The sequence below is a fragment of the Aotus nancymaae genome, unplaced genomic scaffold (assembly GCF_030222135.1).
Source record: "Aotus nancymaae isolate 86718 unplaced genomic scaffold, 86718_ANA_hifiasm-v0.15.2.pri h1tg000007l, whole genome shotgun sequence".
In the NCBI taxonomy this organism is placed as follows: Eukaryota; Metazoa; Chordata; class Mammalia; order Primates; family Aotidae; genus Aotus; species Aotus nancymaae.
In genome coordinates this window covers 801,661-821,442 of record NW_026988418.1, presented here as the reverse complement: position 1 = coordinate 821,442, position 19,782 = coordinate 801,661, and the positions used below count along the sequence as shown (strand labels likewise).

General features: G+C 52.0%; 3 protein-coding genes across 5 annotated transcripts; 1 reads left to right on the top strand and 2 right to left on the bottom strand.

Annotated features, from left to right (window-relative positions):
• Positions 1 to 107: 107 nt before the first annotated feature.
• CUNH1orf122 (chromosome unknown C1orf122 homolog) lies at positions 108 to 1,765 on the bottom strand. Of its 2 annotated transcripts, none has more exons than XM_012439165.2 (3): positions 1,116 to 1,765; positions 822 to 1,023; positions 108 to 581 (listed from the first exon to the last, which is right to left on the bottom strand). In XM_012439165.2, exons 1-3 carry the CDS (start codon positions 1,148 to 1,150, stop codon positions 486 to 488), a joined length of 333 nt encoding a protein of 110 aa, XP_012294588.1. In that variant the 5' UTR covers positions 1,151 to 1,765; the 3' UTR covers positions 108 to 485. The 2 variants fall into 2 exon arrangements, with proteins under 2 accessions (XP_012294588.1, XP_021532821.1); XM_021677146.2 differs by having other exon boundaries at positions 1,249 to 1,765.
• Positions 1,347 to 7,068, top strand: YRDC (yrdC N6-threonylcarbamoyltransferase domain containing). Its single transcript, XM_012439143.3, has 5 exons — positions 1,347 to 1,763; positions 2,331 to 2,445; positions 2,568 to 2,687; positions 5,574 to 5,716; positions 6,022 to 7,068. The coding sequence occupies exons 1-5, from the start codon at positions 1,375 to 1,377 to the stop codon at positions 6,092 to 6,094; spliced, it is 840 nt and encodes a 279-aa protein (XP_012294566.3). The 5' UTR covers positions 1,347 to 1,374; the 3' UTR covers positions 6,095 to 7,068.
• On the bottom strand, positions 6,689 to 14,746 carry MANEAL (mannosidase endo-alpha like). Of its 2 annotated transcripts, none has more exons than XM_021677147.2 (4): positions 13,854 to 14,746; positions 12,747 to 12,856; positions 11,786 to 11,862; positions 6,689 to 9,509 (listed from the first exon to the last, which is right to left on the bottom strand). In XM_021677147.2, the coding sequence occupies exons 1-4, from the start codon at positions 14,404 to 14,406 to the stop codon at positions 8,873 to 8,875; spliced, it is 1,377 nt and encodes a 458-aa protein (XP_021532822.2). In that variant the 5' UTR covers positions 14,407 to 14,746; the 3' UTR covers positions 6,689 to 8,872. The 2 variants fall into 2 exon arrangements, with proteins under 2 accessions (XP_021532822.2, XP_064228228.1); XM_064372158.1 differs by having other exon boundaries at positions 6,689 to 9,232.
• Between the last annotated feature and the right edge of the window lie 5,036 nt (positions 14,747 to 19,782).

Genomic DNA, 19,782 nt, shown 5'->3' with positions numbered 1-19,782 from the left:
CTGTGGCGTTTCTTCCCAACCCTGCCAAGAGTTGACATTTTTCCATCACTCCCCCTGCCCAGCCATCATTCTTGGAGAGGGGACAGAAAGGAAACGTCGGTCACCAGGAGAGTCTGCAGGTTTCCTTTTAATCAAGGCTCTGCTGAAGTTGTTTTGTGGGGCTAAGAGCCCCCAAAGCATGAAATAGACATGTAATACCACCTGGATCCCCCATAGCAGGCCAGACCACTTTGGCGAGCACTGCTGGTCTGCCCAAATCTGGGTAATCAGACTGGGTATTCATTGGCTACATTTCAAAGCACAGCACTGCTTTCAGCCAGGATGAAGTGGGAGTGAACCCAGCTGCTAGCAGAGCTCCCACTCCAGGCTGAGAGCCAAGTACCAGCCACTGCCAGTGAAGACTGGCCCCTTTATTGAAGGGAGTTCAGAGTCCAGCCACTGGCCCTGGGGAGGGAGAGAAGTCAGGGCATCCGGCTCGGAGATGGTCAGGGCTCCGCAGCTCCATCGCCAGCATCCTTTGGAAAGCCGCCTCTGGCTGAGACAGCCGGTTGTGGGGGCGCTCCGGGTTTGGCTGAGACGTTCTAGTTGGAACAGAAAGGAAAAAAGTGAGGCTGGGAGGCAAGGCCTTGGATTAGGCCCCAGAAGGATATGGCCATTTGGCATTTGGATAGTATTAACTTTTTCGAAACCTCTCACCAGATCAGAGGTTAAGGATAAGGCGGTAGGGAGACAGTTCCCCTCTCCAGGGGAATCTAGGGCTTGGCTAGCCGACCCAGTGGGCAGACCCCACCCCCCAGGCCCAGCCCGGGGTGGGCACTAACCCCGCCACCAGCCGGCTCCGGGCGCCGGCGGCCCAGCTGCCGTAGCATCTCCTCGCAGGCGGCGATGGTGTCCAGGAGCTGCCGCTGCCGCTGCTCCACCGCGTCCAGCAGCTGCTGGGCGCGCTCCTCCCGGGGCGGCTGCGGGGGTGGCCTCCCGCCGAGCCCCAGCCCCGCCTTCCCGCGGTCCACGCCGGCAGCCTCCCTGCCCGGGAGAGAGCGAGAGACAGACGCTCAGGACCGGCGCTTGCGCGGAGTCCGAGCCCCTTCCCCCCTTCCCGAAGAGCCCCCTCTCACCCCCGTGACCAGTCTGAGCCCGGGCCCCATTCCATCTCCACCTGCGCTGCCCGACCACCGCCCCTCTTTCGGCCGCCCCCCTCCCCAGCGCTGCGTTAGGACTCCGCAAGGCTGCGCCCCGCCCCGTCCCCACCGGTCTCCTTCAATCCTCCTGGGGGTCGTGGTCCCTTTAAGCTGCCCGGAGTAGAGGTGGGGCCGAGTCTCCCGGGCCGGAAGCTGGCTAGGAGCGTCACTTCCTCCCGGAAGCGGGCCTGGGCGGATGTCTCCGGCACGTCGGTGCACCGGTATGAGGGCCGCGGTGGCTGCCAGCGTGGGGTTGAGCGAGGGGTCTGCTGGCTCCCGGAGCGGCCGTCTTCTCCGCCCGCCGAGGCCCGTTCCGGCGGCTCCCGGGGCCCGGCTATTGCGGCTCCCAGGGAGCGGGGCCGTGCAGGCCGCAAGCCCGGAGCGCGCCGGCTGGACCGAGGCGCTGCGGGCCGCCGTGGCCGAGCTGCGCGCCGGCGCCGTGGTGGCCGTCCCCACCGATACGCTGTACGGCCTCGCCTGCGCAGCGAGTTGCTCAGCGGCCCTGCACGCTGTGTACCGCCTCAAAGGCCGCAGCGAGGCCAAGCCTCTGGCCGTATGCCTGGGCCGCGTGGCCGACGTCTACAGGTGAGGCCGCCCCGACCCGGCCCCGCTGGGGGCGGCACCGCGGGAGGGGTTTCCGGTGACAGGCTTGGGAGACTGAGGCGCGGAGAGCGGGAGGGGCTTGTCCAGGCTCACCAAGGAATCCGGAACTGGGAATGTGTACCGAGGACTTAACGTGCCCCAGGCCCTGAACTACATGCTGTTGGGAGGCAGCGACACACGAGAAAGCCAGGGGCCGTGTTCCCTGGGCGTTTTTGTGCTAGGTGGGTAGGCTCTCAGGAAAAAGGAAACACAAACACAGTAGCTTAATTTAATAGCGAATGTCTTGAAAATAAAACGTGGAGCTTGAACCCACTGTCAGCGATATCACAGCGGTGCAGCTGTTTTAGTCTCTGAGACCAGAGGCACGTGGGCGCCAAGTCAGCGGTGTGCCTCTGGGGCCCTGCTTTCTGCTCAAGCTTCTAGGGAGGTGAAGCAGGGAGAGAGGTGGCTTCTATTGTAAACTCGAAGGATTCCTTTCCTGCATTTGCCTAGAGTCTGGGAAAGGACCACCAGTCATTGTGAATGGATTTATGCTCCTGTGTTTCCCAGATACTGCCGTGTGAGAGTACCCGAGGGACTCCTGAAAGACCTGCTGCCAGGACCAGTGACCCTGGTGATGGAACGCTCGGAGGAGCTCAACAAGGACCTGAATCCTTTTACGCCTGTGAGTCAAGTTTTCTGTTGTGTCCCAGACTCCGGGCCACTTGGCTTTCACTAGGATCCAGGTCAGACATAACCTCTATGTCTTCCAACCTTTCTCATGATCCCCTTCCCCTTGCCTCATAGCTTGTAGGAATCCGGATTCCTGATCACGCCTTTATGCAAGACTTGGCTCAGATGTTTGAGGGTCCTCTTGCTCTCACTAGCGCCAACCTCAGCTCCCAGGCCAGTTCTCTGAATGTCGAGGTGAGTTTACCCAATCCTTCCCCTGGAAATGTCACCAGCCCAAACACTGTTTCCTATGAATCAGTGGCATTGATAGTGTACTGGGATTGCCCGGCGTGAGAGTCCTTGGGCCAACAGTGGGAAAGTTGCCAATAGTGGGAGGTAGGGGTGGGGCTGGGGTGGGAATATAAATTAAAGAAATTTGAAAGGTTTTATCAAAGTCTGAAAAGCCAGGGGGAGAATTGTAGTTTCTTCTTACTATCTTTTATAATAATAGGAAAGCTTATGATAAGAACAATGTCTTCCTGTTTTTCTGGAGATAGCAGTTTTTGGAGAATACAGAGTTAGGCTATAAATCTTCATAACAGTGCTCTAAAGAAAAATGAAAAAGGCCAAGCACAGTGCCTCATGCCTGTAATCCCAGCACTTTGGGAAGCCCAGGCTGGTGGATCACCTGAGGTCAGGAGTTTTAAGACCAGCATGGCCAACACAGCAAAACCCCATCTCTAATAAAAAATACAAAAATTAGCCAGACATGGTGGCTCATGTATGTAATCCCAGCTACTCAGGAGAATGAGGCAGGAGAATCACTTGAACCTGGAAAGTGGAGGTTACAGTGAGCCAAGATCGCTCCACTGTACTCCAGCCAGGGCTAGAGTGAGATTCTGTCTCCTAAAAAAAAAAAAAAATTTAGCTTCCAAAAAGTTGAATCACTTGTTCTAGGCCACACAGCCATTAAGTGACCCAGATTTTTACCCTATTTTTGACTCTTGACCCTGTTCTCTTATCTCTGCCACAAGCCAGATCAAAGAAAGGACAATCCTGGGCCGGGTGGTGGCTCACGCCTATAATCCCAGCACTTTGGGAGGCCGAGGCGGGTAGATCACAAGGTCAGGAGATCAAGACCATCTTGGCCAACATGGTGAAACCCCATCTCTACTAAAAATACAAAAATTAGCTCGGCGTGGTGGCACGTGCCTATAGTCCCAGCTACTCTGGAGGCTGAGGCAGGAGAAGCACTTGAACCCAGGAGCGGGAGGTTGCAGTGAGCCGAGATCGCGCCACTGCACTCCAGCCTGGCGACAGAGCAAGACTGTCTCAAAAAAAAAAAAAAAAAAAAAAAAGGACAATCCTTATCCTTTTTTGGCTACGTAGATTGGAATAAATGAGGACACAGAAATTTCACTTCTTTTTCTTATTAAGATGTAAAATAAGCTGATGGGGTTTTCCATGCCCAGACCTAGAGCAGGGCTTAGGGTTCTTGGAAAGTGAGAGTTCGGCATCCTTTCTCATTCTCAGAGTGCAGGTTTGACTTGGTTCCAGTGGCTGTACCCCAGGAGCAAGAATGGGGATGTGGCATGGGGAGGGAAGGTTTTTACCGTGTCAGCAATCATTTGACCTGTCCAACACAGTAACTGGTTTTTAAGATCCCCTATCCCAAATTCCCAGGCCTAACTGCGACTGCAGTGTCTTCACAGGGGGTTGGGGAAGCTCTAACTTAGTTAACAATTCAGTCCATGATTCTAGGGGGAGTATCCTCATAGCCCAAAGTCTGAGTGCTGCAGTCTAACCCGTTCTATTCTTCCCACCCTGATCAATTGCATTGAGATCCAGGAGCATAGTTCTAGAGCTGGAAGGAGGTGGAATCACTTGTTCCAGGTCACACAGCCTTTAAGTGACCAGATTTTTACCTAGTTTTTTTTTTTTTTTTTTTTTTTTTTTTTGAGATGGAGTCTCATTCTTGCCCAGGCTGGAGTGCAGTGGCACAGTCTCGGCTCACTGCAACCTCCACCTCCTGGGTTAAAGCATTTCTCCTGCCTCAGCGTCCTAAGTAACTGGGATTACAGTGCCTGCCACCATGTCCACCAATGTTTGTATTTTTACAGTCTCCACTCATGTTTTTATTTTACAGTTCCGCTAATGTTTGTATTTTTAGTAGAGGTGGCGTTTCACCGTGTTGGCCAGGCTTGTCTCGAACTCCTGGCCTCAAGAGAGCCACCTGCCCCAGCCTCCCAAAGTGCTAGGATTATAAGCATGAGCCACCAGGCCCAGCCTTTTTACCTAGTTTTTGACTTTTGACCCTGTTCTCTTACCTCTGCCACAAGCCAGGTCAAAGAAAGGATCGTCCTAGTCCTGTCCTTTGTTCTACATAGATTAGAACAAATGAGGACACATAGGATCATCTAGTCTAGCCCACTTGTCTTGTACGCCTGGATAGAGTAACGTGCGTGCAGTCACACAGAGATATGAGGAAAAGTCCAGAGTTAGAGCCCATATCTCTGCCTAGAACTCTAATCGTTCTTATATTTCCCTAACTGAAGCAATGTGTGAAATTTTCTTTTGACATAGCAAGATTTTCTTTAAGTCCTAGATAGGTGTTATTTGGGGTGCTAACCCAGGAGGGCTCCAAACCTCATAGGATGCAGTACCCATGGCACAGCTGACCTTAACTAAATGAATTTCCTTTCTCTGCTTAGAGGAAGGTGCCTCCTGTGTTTTGTTTTGTTTTTTTGAGACGGAGTTTCACTCTTGTTGCCCAGGCTGGAGTGCAATGACGTGATCTTGGCTCACCGAAACCTCTGCCTCCTGGGTTCAAGTGATTCTCCTTCCTCAGCCTCCCAGGTAGCTGGGATTATAGGCATGCGCCACCATGCCCGGCTAATTTTTTTGTATTTTTAGTAAACCTGGGATTTCTCCATGTTGATTAGGCTGGTCTTGAACTCCTGACCTCAAGTGATCCACCCACCTCGGCCTCCCAAAGTGCTGGGGTTAGAGGTGTGAGCCACCGTGCCCAGCCTGGTGCCTCCTGTTTTAAGACTGTAAGGCTTTTGATAACCCTGTGTGCAGTATGACATTATTGCATATGCCAGGGATAACATCCATGCTCTTCCTTCTTCCTCTTCTCAGGAGTTCCAGGATCTCTGGCCTCAGTTGTCCTTGATCATTGATGGGGGACAAATTGGGGATGGCCAGAGCCCTGAGTGTCGCCTCGGCTCAACTGTGGTTGATTTGTCTGTGCCTGGAAAGTTTGGCATTATTCGTCCAGGCTGGTAAGTACCTTTCCTGTGGCGTGGAGAAATAATTTGAGAGAGGTTGGAGAGATGCAGAAAAGGCTTTGACAAGATAAAGATAGTGCCTCCTATCTTGCCCTGAGGGAGCGCGGTCCAGGTTTGGAGCATTGGTAGTTGCAGTGGGACTAAGTTTGCTGGCTTTATTAAGATTCAAAAGGATTCACCAAGGGTTTGATGAACAGGGCATAACAGGGCCAGCAAGTTTAGATGTACCTGCTCACCAGCCTCTGGTGGGCTCGGGACTTAGAGAAGTCAGACTGGTAACTGTCCTGTTTCCTCCTCAGTGCCCTGGAAAATACTACAGCCATCCTCCAACAGAAGTACGGGCTGCTTCCCTCACATGCATCCTACCTGTGAAACTCTGGGAAGCAGGAAGGCCCAAGGCGTGGTGCTGGATGCTATGTGTGTATCCATGACGACTGGCAAGGCCTCATCCGCAGAGGCCACTGGAGCTAGGGCACTCGCCTGACTTTTTAGGCAGCGTGTCTTTCTGAGCACTGTAGACCAAGCCCTGGAAGCTGCTGGTTTAGCCTTGCACCTGGGGAAAGACTATTTATTATTCATAATTTCATATATCAGCCAAAAGCTGAATGGAAAAGTTAAGAACATTCCTAAGTGACCTTATTCTAGTAAGTTTCTTCTGTCTGTTTTTCTTTTTAATTGAAAAGTAATTTAACAGATTTAGAATCTAGTGAGAGCCTCTTTTCTGGTAGGTGGTGGCATTTAAGCTTCCAACCAGCTAGAAGTGCTGGTGCTGTTTAAAGTCTCAGGTGGCTGCATGTGGTGGCTCATGCCTGTGATCCCAACATTCTGGGAGGCCCAGGCGGGAGAACTGCTTTAGCCCAGGAGTTCAAAATCAGCCTGGGTAACATAGCAACACCCCGTCTCATAAAAATTAATAAGTAAAAAGTCTCAGGTGACCAAAGGCATGGGCTGGGCTCCTGAAGCTAGAACCACGTTAGGATAAAGATTGAAGAGCCACAGGCCAGTCTTCCCTCTGAGCCATTGGGCCTAGTGGTGGTGTGTATTATAATTGCTGGCGGGTAGAGCATTCTTCTTGGTGAAATAGTGGCATGTCTGCTCAGTTGGCAGGGGTTGGGTCCAAATTGAAGAATATTGGGAAATAAACCTCCACCATTCTTTTCAGCCAGGAACTCTTCTTATTTATTCATAAAATAAGTTATAGTTCATTATACCCATAGCACCTTTATTTAAATCCAGTGTTCTCCACAGCCTTTTGTCTATTTATATGTGTAAAAGTTGGGCATTTGAACTTTGTTTTTCTTTAATGTAAAGAAATGCTGCTATTAAACGTATTTGTAAATGGTTTATTTTCTTTTGAATTATTTCCTTGGTATTAGGAATATTAGGTCAAAGTGTATGAAGTATTATGGCTCTCAATATTGATTAGCCTTCAAAAGAACTGAGTCAAGTTACATTGCCATCAGCATTGTGTGAGAATGGCTGTCCCCGCCCCTGGCCTTGCTATGTTTAGTATTTTTCAAATTGTGCATGTGTGAAATGAAGCCTGTGTTTCTACCTTCTGAAAATTACTGTAGGTCAACATCCAGCCCTTTCAGCTGTCCCTGCCTGCCTTGGTTTTCTCAGCTAAGCCACAAGCCAGGTGGCCAGGCCTGCTCATCTCTTGGGTATAGTATCAGTTATCTAACGGGGGATGGGTGTCCTTGAGGTGACCACGGGTCTACCTCCTCCTTCCTCCCTTTCCCTCTTGCACCCTAGTTCCCAGAATTCTGGTTGTCTTTTCTTTTTGAGACAGAATCTCTCTGTTACCCAGGCTGGAATGCAGTGGCACGATCTTGGCTCATTCCAACCTCCACCTCTCAGGTTCAAGCTATTCTCACGTTCAAGGGATTCTCACACCTCAGCCTCCTCAGTCACTGGGACTACAGGCATGCATCACCATATCCTGCTAATTTTTTTGGTATTTTTAGTAGAGATGAAGTTTTGCCATGTTGGTCAGGCTGGTCTCAAACTCCTGGTCTCAAGTGATCCACCCGCTTCTGCCCCCCAAAGTGCTGGGATTACAGGCATGAGCCACTGTGCCCAGTCTTGTTGAGTAATTTCTTAGCCAAACTTACTCGTCGGTGCGAAAGCCATAGCCAGCCCAGCTTGTACGTCAGAATTGACGTCAGAATTGTCACAGAATTGAAGGTCAGAATTGGTGAAGTAAGAGAGCAAAACGAATGCTTACTTGAGAATACCAGTTCATATTTAATTACTACAAATCACAGTAGCACTGAGCATGGCTCTAGTGAGTGGGCCTCAGTCAGTTCAGGCGGCTAAAAGGAGGGGGTTTCCTCAGTTCTCTCCCTGGAGCTAAATATGCATCTGGGAAAAAGTAGGCTCTGGAGCACAGAGGTATTTTTTTAGAGGAGAAAGAAATGAACTCCCAGCACTAGATAAAACTGCAAAAAGAAAAACAACTGTGCCCAGGCACTAGCTACAAGGCCACACCAGATCAGGAAAGCTGGGTCCTATAAGCTTGAGGACAGGAACTGTTCCTTGGTCAAGTTTTCCCCAGCACCGAGCACATAGGAAGGTGCTTGATGAGTGACTGTTAAATGAACCTGTGAGTGCTCAGGATGATTTCCTGATAATTGGGTCCAGTAATCTACTGGGAGGAGCTTGAACCTAGAAGTTCCTTTTTTGAAAGTCTCAAATATGGTTCCCTAGCTTAGAGAAGACATGATTTGGGAAGGAGTCCTGAGGAGAGGACGCAGGCTGGCAGAAGGGAACAGGGTGCATGCGAGCCCAGACCCTGACACCCTTCCGAGGGCGGTGACTGGGTGGCCACTACACAATACCAACCCGCTGCAGAGCTCCAAACTAGAAGGGGTTACATGAAAGTGTTCCTAGGATGCAGAGCTGCCCTGGCCTGAGTCCAGTCACCTCCCAGCCTCTGCTGTTCATCACCGCAGAGCACCCCAGCACCACATGCCTGAGGAACGGGCTCTGTGCTGCCCAGGCCCAGGCCTGACGGCCGAACCCGAAGCACCCAGCTGCTGACCTCTGACCTGGGAACAAGCAAGTACTTACAACCTCAGCTGAACCCCACGTGGTGACATCTTTCAGCAAAGCAAGGACATCAGCACCTCGCCCCTGTTTACAGGCCCCTCACATGAGCCACTGCTCTTTCTCTTTGATGAAGTGCTCTGCCCAGCGGCGGGTCAGCTCCAGGTACAGGCTGGGCTGGTGAGGCAGGTAGTCCAAATACAGGCGGGTGGGTGTCTTCTTGGGAATGGCCTTCTCAATCTGGGTGCCCTCGTGCCACTCATTGAAGGAGGTGATGGAGACGATCTCGGGCCTCACCGTCAGGGCCGCCTGCAGGGCCGTCTCATAGTACTTGCCGTTGACCCTGTTGCGTGTATTGTGGTTGTTCCAGGGTCGGATGCTGGTGTCTATGTAGCCAGGCCCCACGCTGGGGATGAACATGAGGTTGTTGGCATCACAAAAGTTCTTCACAGCTTTCCAGTTCTGATGGGAAGAACCAAAGGAGAAACCATTGGAGGCAAAGTAGGTGTACATGCCGTCAAATCCGGCGGCCAGGATGTCGTGGGTGTGGCCCTCCTCCACCAGCAGTGCTATGAAGACCCCATCATAGGGTGTGTTGCGGATCGAGTGGGGCCCGTTTGGTGTCAGGAGGTGGGCCCAGGCCTCAGGGGACGTCAGGTATGAGTCGTAGATATAAAAGAGTGGGAGGCTCTTGCCCATGCTGTTCTTATAGCGGTAAAATGCACCATGGGAGCCATACCTGAGAATGAGAAAGAAGAGCCTCAGCTGGATGGGACAGGACAGACTGGCCCCACTCTAGGACCTGCCGTGGATGAGATCTGGATGCCACACAGCCCAGTTCTGGAGCCAGTCAATCTCCACAGTTGGACTCATCATCCCTCTAAGCAAGAACCTGGTTCCCCTCCTTCCTCTCCCTAGTTGTCATTCCTAAGCCGCACTTCCCTACCCTTAGCCAAGCCACCACCATTTTTCATTTGGATTGCAGCAACAGCCGGCTAACTGGTCTCCAGGCTTCCATCCTGCCTCCCTATATCCCATTCATTGTTCCCCCTTACTTGATCCGGTCCTGCCTACCCCATTCTTGCTCTTCACCCACCTATTACTCCCCATCTGGCCTTTCTGTCCAGCTGTCATGCGTCATACAAGCTTGTCCCATCTTACAGCCTTTGCCTCTGCCAGCCCTCTCCGTGGAATTTTCTCCCTGCCTCCAGATCTTTGCAGGCTGACCCTTTTTTGTTTGTTTGTTTGAGACAGGGTCTTGCTCTGGAGTGCAGTGGACAATCTCAGCTCACTGCAACCTCCACCTCCTGGGGTTCAAGCGATTCTCCTGCCTCAGCCTCTCAAGTAGCTGGAATTACAGGCACCCACCACTATACCTGGCTAATTTTTGTATTTTTAGTAGATATGAGGTTTCACCATGTTGGCCAGGCTGGTCTCAAACTTCCGACCTCAGGCAATCCACCCACTTCAGCCTCCCAAAGTGCTGGGATTACAGGCCTGAGCTCCCATGCCTGGGCTTTATTTAAAAATTTTTTTTTTAATTCTTGAGACAGAGTCTCATTCTGTTGCCCAAGCTGGAGTACAGTGGTGCCATCATAGCTCACTGCAACCTCAAACTCCTGGGTTCAAGTGATCCATTCACCTTAGCCCCCTAAGTAGCTGGGACCATAGGCGTGCATCATCATGCCCAGCTAATTTTAACAAAAATCTTTTTGTAGAGATGGAGTCTTCCCATGTTGCCTAAGCTGGTCTCAAACTCCTGGCCTCAAGTGATCCTCCCACCTCAGCCTCCCAAAGTGCTGGGATTACAGGTGTGAGCCACCACACCCAGCCCTGACTACTCATTCAGGTGTTAGCTCACCTGTTGTCTCCTCAGACTCACTTGACCTGACTACTCACTCTTAAGTAGTTTCTTGGGCATACTCTAGCACAAAATCCTGTTTAGATCACTATTTAATTTTTCCCATTTAATTACTGTCTGCTCCACAGTATCTGCAACATACATTAGAAAGTAAACATTACGAACTCAGAAACTTTGCTAGTCTTACCCATTACTGTAAAACTGGGCTTAAGACAGTGCCTGGACACATGTAGGCACTCAATAATTTTTTTTTTTTTTAAGAGACAAGAGTCTTGCTCTGTTACCAGCCAGAATGCAGAATCATGGCTCTCTCTAACCTCAAACTCCTGAGCTCAAGTGATCTGACCCTCCCACCTCTGCCTCCCAAGTTGCTAGGACTACTACAGGCATCCACTACTATGCCCAGCTAATTTTTTTTTTTCAGTAGAGATGGGGTCTTGCTATGTTGCCCAGGCTGGTCTCAAACTCCTGGCCTCAAGCAGTTCTCCCACCTCTGCCTCCCAAAGCACTGGGAAGCCGGGTGCAGTGGCTCACACCTTAGTCCCAACACTTTGGGTGGCTGAGGTGGGCGGATCACCTGAGGCCCCGAGTTCAAGACCAGTTTGGCCAACATGGTGAAACCCTGTCTCTACTAAAAATGCACAAATTAGCTGGGAGTGGTGGTGGGTGTCTGTAATCCCAGCTACTCGGGAACCTGAGGCAGGAGAATTGCTTGAACCCAGGAGGCGGAGGTTGCAGTGAGCCAAGATTGTACCACTGCACTCCAACCTGGGCAACAGAGTAAGACTCCATCTCAAAAAGGAAAGAAAAAAGCACTGGGATTACAGGCATGAGCCACCACAGCACCCAGCCTCATTCAACACTTTTTGAATGAATAAATGATGTGCATACACCATAGAAGCCACTTTCACATATATTAACTCGTGTGATTCTCACAAAACTCAAAGGTTAAGAGGCTTGCCTCATCACAGAGGCCACAGAACAGGAATTGAAACCCAGGCTGCCTGACTTTAGGCCCAGCACTCTCTTACTATAAAACAGCTGCTGGGAACACAGGCATTATGCCCCATGTCTCTTGACCTGCCCCTCCAAACCTTCTATCCCTACCTCCATTTTGATCCCCACCAAAATCCCAGCCCCCAAAGCAGCCTTACGTGTCAATGATGTACTTGATGTTGTCATGTACAGTGATGTCATCCCGGCCCTTGTAGGGTTGGATGTGGAAGGCCACCTGCCACAAACAGAGGAGTAACTGGTCAGGTGAGTGTCTATCCAGGGGCCACAACATACCAGGCTCGGGATCTAACCATGGCCTGGAGGAGAGGCTAAGTTCAGAAGAGGGCCTGGCAACGGTGGGCACAGTAGAGAGAAAGGCAGTGGCTGCCCTTCAAGGCCAAAACAGGGGTGAGCAGTTTGCCCACTTCCCACATGTGGGAAGTGCATGTGGGAATCATTTTGGCGGGCTGTTAATAGGTTTCAACCTTGTTCCAGCTCCAAGTTGTTGGTGCTGGCTGCCTGAAACAGTGGAAGAAGTATGCTGAAGCTGTGTCAGTGGGAAACTGCTGTGATCTGTTAGATGTGTCGGTGGTGGAATTCCCCTTAGGAATGGGGAGTGGGGGTTTCTTCCTTCTCTATCATAATTTTTCTTCCTTCACCACAGAAGCAAAGAATGAGTTACTCGATTGGCCCATGTGGGGTAATGCTTCGCCCAGCTCCGTCCTTCCTCTTGAAAGTGAGCCCACCTGCTGAGATCGCCTGTCTGCTCCTCGAGGTCCAGTACTGCCTCCCACTAGAGAGTTGAGTCTGCAGGTCCCTTTGGCTCTTGCCTACCCTTAATCCACCAGGGTTTACCACCTAACCTCTGTTATTATTTAACAAAAGTGATAATTATTTCGTCTGCCCTTGGTCTATATTTAGTTTATTCAGTTTTCATAGAATTCAAAAAACTAAGAGTAACATAGGCAGCACTTATCTGAACCCTCCCCCAAAACCACACGTGACACATATTTGTTTTCCCTGGGCTACTGCAAGAACTTCCTAGAGGCACTAACCCTGTGGGCGAAGGAGAGCAACTCTCCAAAATAGGACAGAGAGCACATGGCCTCAGAGACTCACCTGGATGCTGTACTGATGGGCGGTGTCCAGAATGGCGGGCACCAGGTCATCTGAGGGTTCCCCGTTATCATCAGCCATGCCAGGTGGGTACCAGGAGAGGACCAGAACGCCTGAGACGCAATACAGAGGCCACTTCAGAGACACACAGTACCCTCCTCAACAGACATTTTTTTTTTCCCACAAACATCTCCAATTGCAAAAATGGTTCCTAAAAAACTGGAGCAAGCCTCCTGCCAGGTTCACTTCCTGCAGATGAGAGCCCAGAGCCTCGCTCCCCGGAGCTGTCCACGCCCGCGGTGCTGAAGCGCAGCGCCTGCGGGAACCGTAGCACGCCAGGCCAGAAGGGATCCAGGCTTTAGAGTGCATTAGCAGGTAGAACAGAGGCAACGGGTGGACAGTGCCACACCCACCTGGTAGCCACAGGCCTACCTCTGAAGAAGAGAAGCACCCCTAACCCCTAACGTCCTGCATGGAGAAGAGCCCTGAGCATAGGTCATCTGTAAAATCCAGCAGAATTGAGTGACGAAACCTTTAACAAGTGAGCCTCCCCTCCCCAGCCTACAAAGGAGGCGCCCAGGGACGTTCCCTCTAGCTGGGTGCTTGATGAAAAGCCTCTAAACCCCCAGCACTACCCCCAACTGCAAATAGAGCAGAAGCTCTCATGGAACACCAGCACAGTTTCCTCTCTGCAGCCAGGAAAAGCAGGAAGGGCTGCTGCTCTTCCCTGTACCTGCGTGAAAGCAGAGGCCGCCCTAAGTTCCACTCGTCTGAATCCCAGATCCTGACGGCCAGGGCTCCAGGCCTCACTTCCCATCGCCCAACAAATTTGAAGACTCTGCCTCTTCTGGCGCAAACTCCTAGCAGTTCCGCCCTATGGAAGGGCCCTGGATTGACAGGGGTCAAAGGGCCCAGGTGGGGGTCTGAATGCTAGACGGAGTGGGTGGTGCCGCATGGTGGGCCTAGGATGAGTGGGAGGGAACGGCCAAGAAGCCAGGTTGGCGGGTAAGTGGGACCAAAGGCCCAGTGACACGACCAGAGGGAGCTGGGGTGTGGGAAGGAGGAAGGGCAAGGCTGGGGTCAGGGCCACCCAGGGTGGGAGGCGCTCACCGATGGCGGCTTCCTTGAGCTGGGTCATGTGCTCCCGCAGCACTTCGGGGTCCCGGGAGCTGTAGGGTCCCAGCTCCGGGTAGAAGCTGGAGCCCAAGTCGTCTGGGGGGCTGTGGCGGCCGCGGGGGTAGCTGGCCGAGATCTTGGGGTCCCAGTGCGGCACCATGACGTGGTCCCAGTGAATGTAGTGGCCCTCGCGCCGCGGGCTCCCGTACCACGAGTAGTAGAAGGCGTGCAGGTCCGAGTAGACGCGCAGGCTCTGCCCGGGGGCGGGCTCGGCCTCCGCGGGGGCCGGCCCAGGGGAGCCGCCAGGGTCCGCGGTGCGGGGCGGCGGCGGCGGCGGCGGGGGAGGAGCGGCAGGGGCCGCCGGGGCACGGGCGGCGGGCACGGGGACCCCCTCTGGGCGTCGCTCAAAGGGCGCCAGCTCCAGGCCCGGGCCCAGCGCCGGCAGTCCGTCCGGAGCCTTGAGCGTGCGCAGACCCATGAGGGTGCCGAAGGCGAAGAGCAGCACCAGGAACAGCGCGATGCAGGCGCGGCGCCGCCGCCGGGCCATGGCCGACAGTGCGCTCCCGCGGCCGCCCCGCTACCTCCCCGCGCGCCGCGCCATGGCCGCCCGCCTGCACGCCCGCCCGCTTCCCAGAGAGACTGCGCGCCCGGCGGAGCGCGGCGTGGGCGGCGCCCGGCCTGTCCCCGCAGTGCGGGCGGGCCCGGCACACAGGACGCCGGCGGCGCGGACCAAGTGGCCGCGAGCCGAGGGGGAACTGGACGCCGGCTGCGATGCAAGGCCCGGCGAACGGCCAGGCTCGGGGCCACAAGAGCAGGGGCCTGAGTCAGCCCGCGCGGCCCGCGGAGGAAGAGTCGCCTGGCTGCCTGGGCGGCGGGTGGTGGCGCCTGGCGGGGGGTGGCGGGGAGCGGGGACGCGGGCCTTCCGGAGCGCGGGAGAGGGGCGGCGCAGCGGCGGTGGCGGCGGCGGCGGTGGGGGCGGGGAGGGGAGGAAGCGCGCGTCTGTGGTTCGTACCCCAAGAATTTCCATCTCCGTCCATCCCCCTTTACTCATTTCACTGGTTCTAACCCCAAGAATTTCCATCTCCGTCCATCCGCCTTTACTCACTTCACTGGCCCCCTCCCTACGGGTCTCAGTGTCACCCTTCTAGCCCCAGGTCCCCCATCCTTCGGATCCCCTCCCCGACACCCCGGGTAGCCCCTGAACCCCGGAGAAAGGGGCGTCAGGAAATCCCAAGGAGTCGGACCCTACATTCGCCGGCCGGGGCCTGGCGGGCGGAGGGCGACCGTGACTTGCGCAAGGTCACACTGACCGGGTCAGGACGTGCTCTCCAGAGCTCGTTGCACTGCCCAGCCTGCCTGTTCTCAGGCCTGGCGTCGTCCGGAGCGGTCTTTCCTGGGAGAACCTCCTAGAGTCGGGGAGGATTAAATGAGATGGTTCCCATAAAGCCCGTCCACGGGGCCTGAAAAGCAAGCACTCAATACATGTGCGCCTTTCTTCCTGGATTCTGGGCTCCAGGGGGCATGCCCCGTCTTACTTACCTTGTTAGAAGCCAAGGGCTGCTGGAACAGGAGGTGACACTAGCTTGCTAGCACCGTTTGAGTGAGTACCAGGCACTGGTGTGATAGTCTGTAGATAAGCTTTTCACTCGATATTGAGGACATTGACGGAGTTCCTACACCGCATTATTCGTTGCTTCGTTTATTCAGACAATAGTTTTGTTTATCGTATGCCTCCTTCGCTGAACCTCGATGACAGCAGCTTTGTTTCACTGCCTGTCTTCATGTCTAAAGCAGAGCTTGGGATGATGGTGGGCACCCAGTTCTTATTGCTTAAGTAAAAAGAATTGTAGGGGACCCAGAAAGAGGAGCAGCAAGGTTGGGAAGTGTTGCTAGACCTGCAACCCAGGAAAGTGAGCTTGAGAGACTTTATGGTGGTGAGTGTGAATGAAGTGGAATGCCTCCGGCTCCAGGTTGCAGATACCCCATTCAGCCTGGCTTAAGGAATATGCCATTGTATCAGCTTGCAAAGCAAGAAGCCCAGTGGCAGGGCAGAGTGGGTATATTCTCTGATCCAACAACGTCAATAGGAACCTGAGATGCTCCTGTGGCACTGCTCTACTCTCCCCACCATTGACTTCATATACAAAGCCAGCTCCCCTCATACCACAAAATGACTGCTACGGCCATTGGTTCCTCTTCCCATTCAACAGGCATAAGTAAGACTGATTTCTCTTTCCCAGAAGTCCTAGACAAACATCTCCTTGAATCTCATTGGTCTAATCTGGTATAGGCCTTTTTATGCCAGACAAATTGTTACTGAGAGGGACAGAATTACCATGACTAGATTAGATTAAATTTGTGGAGTGGGTTAAACGTCGGAGAGAATACCATGTCTACTAAAGAATGAGATGACTCTGGGAATAGAAAGTGAGAAGAATACGGGTAAGGGTGGAATTCTCAGGAACACCAGCATTTTTGGGGACAGGCAGAGGAAGGAGAGAGCCTTAGAAGGAAACAGAATCATTAACGAGGAACTAAGAGAACTGGGAGGGCCAGGCGCGGTGGCTCATGCCTGTAATCCCAGCACTTTGGGAGGCCGAGGCGGGTGGATCACGAGGTCAAGAGATCGAGACCATCCTGGTCAACATGGTGAAATCCCATCTCTACTAAAAATACAAAAAATTAGCTGGGCATGGTGGCGCGTGCCTGTAATCCCAGCTTCTCAGGAGGCTGAGGCAGGAGAATTGCCTGAACCCAGGAGGCGGAGGTTGCGGTGAGCCGAGATCGCACCATTGTACTCCAGCCTGGGTAACAAGAGCGAAACTCCGTCTCCAAAAAAAAAAAAAAAGAGAGAGAGAACTGGGAGTGACATGCATGTATATAAAGGGGGAATTTAAAAAAAAAAGAGAGAGAGAGAACTGGGAGTGGGTGATGGTCATTTTGGAAAACTAGTGGAAAGGTTTCCCCAGCTCCCAGTCATTCCGCTATTTCTGGGAATGCCCTGAAACAATTGTGGCCCCCTTTGGCCGTGCCTGGAGTCCTTGACACTGCCACCTGGCCATGATGGTTTGACCCAGGGCTAGAAGTCTGACCCAAGATGAGCAAATGATACCATCTCATCTCCCATTGGACCAGTCATGGATACTGACCCAAAGGCATCAATTCCAATCATTTTTGGGGATTTTTCTCTCCGGTCCAGAGGAGAGATTTCATCTTCTTTAAAGATAATACCATTTGCTCACGCCTGTAATCGAAGCACTTTGGGAGGCCAAGGTGGGAGGATGACTTGAGTTCAGGCATTTGAGATCAGCCTAGGCAACATAGTGAGACCTCATCTCTACAAAAAAATTAAAATATATCAATTAGGCATCATGGCACATGCCTGTACTCCCAACTACTCAGGAGGCTGAGGTGGGAGTATCACTTGAGCCTGAGAGGTCAAGGCTGCAGTGAGCTGTGATCACACCACTGCATCCCAGCCTGGGTGACAGAGTGAGACCCTTTCTCAAAAACAAACACACAAGGCCGGGTGCAGTGGCTCATGCCTGTAATCCCAGCACTTTGGGAGGCGGAGGTGGGCAGATCACTAGGTCAGGAGTTCAAGACCAGCCTGGCCAACAGAGTGAAACCCTGTCTCTATTAAAAGTACAAAAATTAGCTGGCATGGTGGTGCATGCCTGTAGTCCCAGCTATTGGGAGTCTGAGGCAGGAGAATCACTTGAACCCAGGAGGCGGAGGTTGCACTGAGCCAAGATTACGCCACTGCACTCCAGCCTGGGCAACAGAGTGAGACTTCGTCTCAAAAACAAAACAAAACAAAAAAATAAAAAACAAACAAACAAACAAGATAATGCCACTAGAGGGACGGGAAAAGAGACAGAACTTAGTGGTACTGGAGTCCTGATTTCAGTTTTCCTGGTAGCCTAGTTGCAGTGTGAAGCACTGGACCATTCTTCCAAGAAGTTACCCTTTTATTATGAGCAAGGCGAGCTGATGGAGCTGACTATTGATTGCCTATCAGTCTCTGACAAGACTGAGAAGGGGACTTGGGAACAGGAGGTAATTTAGGTGATAATCTCAGGAAGCAAGAGTTAGGAATTGCAGAGAATGAGACAAGAACAAAAGAAAAGCCAAACCAGTGGTGCACTGAGGATGCTGCTGCTGTTGATGATAGGGCCTTACTGCTGTCAGGCCTTTTCAGGAGTGTACAAATGCCTCGCAGAGTTAGGAGGTATGAGGCTGAAGCAGTTATCTACTGACCCCTCCTCCACTGGCCAAGCATTTTCCCTAGGGGAGTTGACTTCCTTGTACTGTTGGACTTCTGGACTCCTGTCGCCAAGCAGGCTCCCAGGACATCAGAGAAGGTTTGAGGCAGGTATAAGGAGAGACAGACACATTATTTATTCAAGTGGGATGCTGCCAGTGCAAGGAAGACTAGCCTGCACAGAACCATCCATCCTAGATATACTCATTTCCTAAGCTGTCGTAACAACTTACTATAAATTTAGCAGTTAAAACAGCATAGAAGTTTACTATCTCTCGATTTCTGTAAGTCAGAAGTCTAGGCACAGTGTGGCTTAGTGGGTTCTCTGGTTGGAATCTCACAAAGCCAAAATTAAGGCATTCGCAGGTTATGCTCCTTTCTGGAGGCTCTAGAAGGGATCTACGTCCAGCTCAATGGCAGAATTCAGTTCTATACAATTGCAGGCCTGAGGCCCCCATCTGCTTGCTGACTGTCAGCTGGGGGTCCCTCCCAGTTTCTAGAGGCCTGCTGCATTTCTTGGCTTATAGTCCCCTTCTTCCATCTTCAAAGCCAGAAACATCAGAGCTTGTCCTCCTCACACTTTGGATCTCTCTGATCTCCCTTTCTACCTCTCTCTCCTACCTTCCTCCTCTGGTTTTAAGAGCTCAGGTAATATATTAGATGCCATCAGATAACCCAGGGTAGCTTCCCCTGTTTAAAGTCAATTATTGGCCAAATGTGGTGGTTTATGCCTGTAATCGCAGCACTTTGGGAGGCCGAGATGGGAGGATCACTTGAGCCCAGGAGTTTGAGACCAGCCTGAACAATATAGCAAGACACTGTCTCTACCCCACTCCTCCCCCCCAAAAAAGGAGCAAGGCACAATGGCTCACACCTGTCCCAGCACTTTAGGAGGCCAAGGTGGGCAGATTGCTTGAGCTCAGAAGTTAGAGATCAGCCTGGGCCACACAGGGAGACCTCATCTCTAAAAGTATTTTTTAATTAAAAAAAATTATAAAATATAAGATCAACTAATCAGTAAATTTTATTCTATTCCACAAAGTCCCTTTACAACAGTAACTAGATTATTTTTGATTGAATGGCCAGAGGGCAGGAATCTTGGTGGGGGACGTCTTAAGAGTTCTGCCTAAAAACTGTTCCTAAAATCAAAGTGGGCCAAAGCAATGTGACACATGGCATTCAAGGAGCCTACTACACCAATACTATCAATTAGAATGTGTGTTCAGCCACAAATCAGAAAGAAAACAGCTAAACATGGCTTGAAGTGCTTCTCAAACTTTAGTGAGCATGCTAATCCCTTGAGGATCTTGTTAAAAATATAGATCCTGATTCAGTAGATCTGGAATGAAATCTGCATTTTTTTTTTTTTTTTGAGATGGGATTTCACTCTATTACCCAGTCTGGCTTGCAGTGGTGCAATCACAGTGCACTCCAACCTTTGCCTCCTGGGCTCAAGCTGTCTTCCCGCCTCAGTCTCCCAAGTGGTTGAGACTACAGGTGTGTACCATGACACTTGGCTAATTTTTTTTTTTTTTTTTGACAGATATGGGGCTTTGCTGTGCTGCCCAGGCTAGTCTCAAATTCCTGGGCTCAAGCAATCCACCTGCCTTGGCCTCCTGTAGTGCTGAGATTACAGGCACGAGCCACTGTGCCTGACTG